Source organism: Hibiscus syriacus, unplaced genomic scaffold (assembly GCF_006381635.1).
Source record: "Hibiscus syriacus cultivar Baekdansim isolate YM2019G1 unplaced genomic scaffold, ASM638163v2 tig00110325_pilon, whole genome shotgun sequence".
NCBI classification, from domain to species: Eukaryota; Viridiplantae; Streptophyta; class Magnoliopsida; order Malvales; family Malvaceae; genus Hibiscus; species Hibiscus syriacus.
The window spans coordinates 854,338-860,337 of NW_024062683.1; the positions used below are offsets into that span (position 1 = coordinate 854,338).

The 6,000-nt window shown below is 31.4% G+C and overlaps 1 protein-coding gene across 1 annotated transcript; it reads right to left on the minus strand.

The window, feature by feature from the left end:
• Window positions 1–2,917: 2,917 nt before the first annotated feature.
• Window positions 2,918–3,792, minus strand: LOC120117951 (probable calcium-binding protein CML25). Its single transcript, XM_039138103.1, has one exon. It carries the CDS (start codon window positions 3,687–3,689, stop codon window positions 3,078–3,080), a length of 612 nt encoding a protein of 203 aa, XP_038994034.1. The 5' UTR covers window positions 3,690–3,792; the 3' UTR covers window positions 2,918–3,077.
• Between the last annotated feature and the right edge of the window lie 2,208 nt (window positions 3,793–6,000).

Here is a 6,000-nt window from a genome sequence, read left to right on the forward strand (position 1 = left end):
TATTTTATAAATATTTAAGGGTAAACTATTCTGAATACAATTAATTTTTTTTTTAATTTTACAATTAAATTTCAAACTAATTGAAGTATATTTTTAAATTTTGATTTTGATTTCAATTATAACGTTAAGTTGTTAGTCATTAATAATATTATGACATGTTTTTTTCTTTCCGCTAACTTTAGTTTGTATATCGTTTTTTTATTAAACTTTAAAATGTTTTAATTTTAGGTAGAATTTTCTAACTACCATCCGTGATCAATCATCATCCGTCATTGATTGTCATTTGCGGCTACATTAATATTAAAAAGTTTGTATTTCACCTCTTTTCTTTTAAAATTGATTTCTCATTAAATTCACTTAAATTGACGAAAATACATATACAAGTTTGATGTGCTATTACTTTAATCTCTTCAAATGATCATATAAGGAGATTAATTTTAAGATATCTTATTTGTCTTCTTAAAATAATGCTCAAACATCACATAAATCCGAGAAAGAATCTAAACCCAAAAATGATGGATTTTTTTGTAATTATGTTCATCCACCTTAAAAATATTTTCAAAAATATCTAAATTGACAAAGTGATAGAAACCGATGAAACGAGTTTACTAATTTATATAGCGATCACAAAACACCTTATAGATATAGCTATTCGAACTCAATGTCTTAAAAAAGAATAACACCGCTTTTACTCGTTGAAGTCATTCAATGAGTTGATGTAGACGTGAAAAGTTAAAAACTACTTGAATCAATAGGAGATGATATATAAAATGTTGAAAGCGTATGTGGACACTCAGAAATTTATAATTCACACGTTATTATTAATACAAACCAAAGTACAAATATAATACAAATATTAACTACGAATAATTTACAAATACAACCTATCTATCAAAATCTTTGCTAAGCTTCGCAACCTATTTTTCAATTTTTTTTTCACTCGTATATAATTATATTGCTAATCTAATCAGGTATATTTATAGTATACATAAATCGACTAATTTACTTCGTCAATAGCCGCCAGACCCTTTGCTTGCTGTAAAGGAATTTGCTGCTGCCTCCACACGTTAATTAGCTTTCAATTTCCAAGTGTTTTGCTGCTGACCTAGCTTTCAAAAACTGCTTCTCTTTTCGCCACATGTTTACATTGCTGCTTTGCAAAATCATCACATTGTTTCCACTTTTCAAATTGCTTAATTAAAGTACTTAATGGATAAGCACTTCATTCATTTGTTGCCAAGTCATATGTTTTCTAGAAGATTGTTGCATCATCAATTCTACTCTTTGCCTAGATTAAGAAATCAAGTTTGATTTCAACATAAAATTTGTATGGCCTGGGATGATACCCTCGGAGATTACAAAAAACCAGGAAAAGTGGCAAAGCAGCAGCAAAATGTAGTTTCCATAGGACAATAACTTAGCCTTAAAGCAGTGTTGGTCTCCTTGGATAACACAAACTTCAGCCTCTTCGTGAGAATGTCTGCTGACAACTATAATGAGTGATGGTCACGGCACTGATTCCATGCCGTTTGATGGTACAACTCTTAAAGCAGAAAATAAGCATCCTTCATAATGTTCGAGATATGAATGCCGTCTTTCTAGTGGTTGTTGCTGTCGGCTTCTTTTCACTAGAGTTGATTACTCTGCTCTCTCTTTTGTGGGAGTAGAAGTAGAGTTCCTTGTTCTTGTCTGCTGTTCTTTTCGTGCACGAGTGGTCGATGCCTTCGATTATAGTTTACAATCCTAACACCTTTGATCGTGCTAGCTTCTCCTTCTCCCCTCTCAACCAACTCTTTATGCGCTTCTCTTCTACTTGTCTTTTCCTTATTTCTATTCTCATTTGGTCTTATTGCTGAGTTAGGATTATATGTTGTGTTACCTTCGCCTGGTGGAAGTCATCAGTTGGAGCCTGATTATCCCTATATTTGATATGATTTTTTTGCCTTACTTTTTATGTCATCGTCGAATAAGAATAGATAAGAGAATCGTCAAATTGACGTGAGGGGTAGGGATGGTTATATTTTTAACTCCGAACGAGTATGGACGTATGGATGCAAGTTATTCGTTGGAATGAAAGATAATTTCGAACTGGCTTTACCTACGAAAGGAAGCTACAAGTAATGCAACTATGAATCTCATGATGAGTTCGATCTTGACTCAAGAAGAACACAAGTGACATGCTTAACACATGTAAGTCGGATGAAGAATGGTATTTTCAGTGACGGACGGGTGAGTAACGCGTAAGAACATGCCTTTAGGAGAAGAACAACAATATAAAACGGCTGTTAATACTCTATAGGCTGAGGAGCAAAAGAAGGAATCTGCTTTTTAATTAGACAAAAAAATCATTCGAATTAATTTACACTTAACTAAAATTTCATATTATATTAAATAATCAATTAACTCATCCACTAAGGAAGATCATCTTAGATCGCCCAAACTTGTAATTAAAATTGATGGGGCAAAGAGAGCTCCTGTAAGATGATATGTCTCCGCTTATTTATCGTCATTATTTCGAGGACTCAGTTGATTTTTTTATCTTTTTTTTTTATTTTGGTACAGTTAAGAGGTAACCCTAATAATTGAGAAGTGTAGGCTCATTTTGTTTGATCTCCCTTTCAGCTACGACCCGATATGAGGTAAAACTTAAAAGGAGATGCGCAAGAAAAAACACACACGGGTCGCCTAGGCATTTCATCGAACAGTCATCGACATGAACTTACCATTATTAGCAATGGGGCATTTGATTGAAGCTATGGCTCACATATCAATGAGAGGAACAATCATTGGGAATCACTGTGGGTTCCATCCGGAAGCTTTTCATCCATGCAAACCAGGAATGCCCTGAACGAGAACTTCATGGTTGAATCGAATTTACAATATACCTACACAACAAGAATTTCTGGGCAAAAATGAATTTACCGTATAATGTTCATTAAATTCCATTGAAAAGAGTTCAAAATATACACAAATCTCCATAAGATCATAATTAAGTAATAAACAAGCTGCTGCTTGTAACCAGTTAATCAGATAAATCCAGGAAAATTACCAGAGAGAAAAACCAATGATGAATTGATTTAGACAGCAACATTTCTCTTATCGGATTCAATGGAACCAAAAGTGGCCCCGGCCATCATCATTACCTTAAACTCCTCGAAATCAATCATCCCATTCCCGTCATTATCCACCCCGCTTATCATCCTCCTACACTCGGCGATCGAACACTCATCCCCGAGGCCTTGAAGCACTTCGTGGAGTTCCTCGGCCGAAATCGAACCGTCACCGTCGATGTCATAGACGGAGAAAGCGTCCTTCAGGTTCTCCAGAACCTCTTCGTAGTCGATCCCTTTGGTGTTCAGCTCGATGAACTCGTGGAAATCGATGAACCCATCGCCGTCGGCGTCGAATTCCTTGATCATGTCGTCGAGTTCCTCGTCGGAGGGCCGTTGGCCGAGTGATTTCAAGATGGAACCGAGCTCCGACGCCGAGATCTTGCCGTCACCGTTGACGTCAAACTTTTTAAACACTTCTTCGATTTCTTGGAGTTGGGTCTGGGTGAAATTTCCTAAGGAAGATCGCTTCGGGGATTGAATGAACAACGATTCCTTTGATGGAACATGCGGTGAAGAAGCAGCTGAATTCGTAGAACCTCGCTTCTTCTTTCGATTGAAAATCGTCCCAAATCCCATTAGCTTGAAATCTCCTTGTGATAAAAAACACTCAAAGATCGATGAGAAAAGTTATGAAGAAAATGGAATAAAAAAGGGAAATTGGGTCGTATATGGAAATAGGAGATGGAAGGAAAATTGGGATATTCGTTTCTTTTGCAAATAATCATTGATTGATTGCTATATACAGTGGAAAGGTATGTCATTGGGTTTGTTATAGAGATAGTTCAGGCGGTGATTGCATTACAAAATTTGTGGAGAAAAAACAACTTGGACGCATCTTTTGGGTGGTTGAATACTTAAATTTCCTATTTGTCAGTAATTAATTTTACTTTTTTTACATACTACTTTTTATATATAATATGATAAAAATATTTTTTATATTAATATGTGATAAGTATAGTATAATATAATATATGTTCAAATACTTTTAATACATTGACAGTAAAGACTTATATAAGAATTCAAGATTTTGAGAAATAACAACAAATTCATATTAAACGCTTACAATTATATAAAAAATGACTTTCTTATTTTTAATGTATATTTAACTATGACTCTCACTAGATTAGTCCTTAAACTTTTGGATGTTTCAATTCCATCCTCAAATTATGATTCACATTCTAAATTATTTTCCAAACTATAGTATTTTTCAATTTTATCCAAAATCTATCTAAATATGTAATTAGTTTCAATCATAGTTTAACCAATTTAGTTAATTTAGAATGAGGGCCACAGTTTAAAGATGAAATTATAATGTTAAAAAGTTTGAGAACTAATTTAAAATAAAATTTATAGTTTGGAGATTAAATTATAATATTCAAAAACTTAAAAACTAATTTAAAATAAATGAATATTATATGGGAAAGTATAATGTAATTAACTCTTAATATTATATGTATTATTTAGGATTCAAAATAAATGACTATTATATTGGAACGTATAATGTAATTAACTTTTAGATGATTATTATAAAAAAAATTTGGGTAAATACAAGATATGGAACTTCTATGAAGAATAATATTTTTTATTATTGAATTTAATCAACGAGATAGTATTTTAAAATTTAAAATTTAAGATTTAAATAGCTAGAGTGTATAAAATAAATTTTACAAAATGTGTATAAAATAAAAAAATCCATAATGATAGAAAAAGGTGGTACTTATTCACCTAAGTCTTACCCGTAATACTTGTCTTTTAGATTAGCTTAATCCGCTGTCTTAATCGATGGACTAATCCACTTCAATATTTTCAATCGATGAAATTAATAATTGTGTGATGGTTATGAAGGATTTTGATCGAAAATTTAAGATAATTTCCTTATTAACACTGTATTAAATTTCTTATGGTTAATAATGTGACATTTTCAAATTATACAACCAATAAATCATATCATGTTGTCACCTAATTTTTTAAAATATATATATATATATATATATATATATATATATATATTATAAGGTTAATTATTAATATTTGATTTATTGATTAACTAATTTAAATAAGATATTATAGATACTCATTTACAAGAACAATCATGGATTGATTGAATGGGGACGGGCGAGACAAGACAGTCAATCCCTAAAATTTTTAAATTCTTCTATATTTTAGATTTTTTGCGGTGTATTTTTTATTGAAATTTTTTATACATTTTTTCCTTTGAAATTTTATAAGTTCGCTCCCAAGATAAAATCATGCATTCATCTTTGAGAATAACTCTTTTAATTCAGTTTTTTCTATTCGTAATATCAAATTTCGTATCACTGATTTTACGTAATCTAATATCTTACATCATTAAACCAATTAGTTGTTAGTATGTATATATATGATCACACATCACAATAAAAGGACTAAACCTCAAAATTCATAGACCTGGTTATTGATTATACTTTATCCTAAAACTTTTACAAGTAAAACTTGATCATCCTTGAAGTTAGGGTCTAATTATGAATTGCATCCTTATAGCTTAAGAAATTTGAAATAAAAATAAAAAGTTACATTAAAATAAACCCCTCTATTTCAACCAAAGATCAAATGAACCCCCAACCTAGATCATGGATAAAAAAAGTTGTCATATGAAGAGGACATTATTTTAAAAACCATGAATCTCAATTCGAGTAATCTCTAATGATTTCCAAGTTGACGATATAATGAATAATACGTGATCACATTACCTAATTGAACCAACTTTTCGTTTATCGTAAAGTACAAAGATCAAATATTGATAAATTAGAAACACTAACTTCTCAAATTTTCATAAATATAGGGATGAATTTCACAATTAGACCTGAAATTAATAGCTACCCTAACGCATTGAAAAAGAAGCCCATTA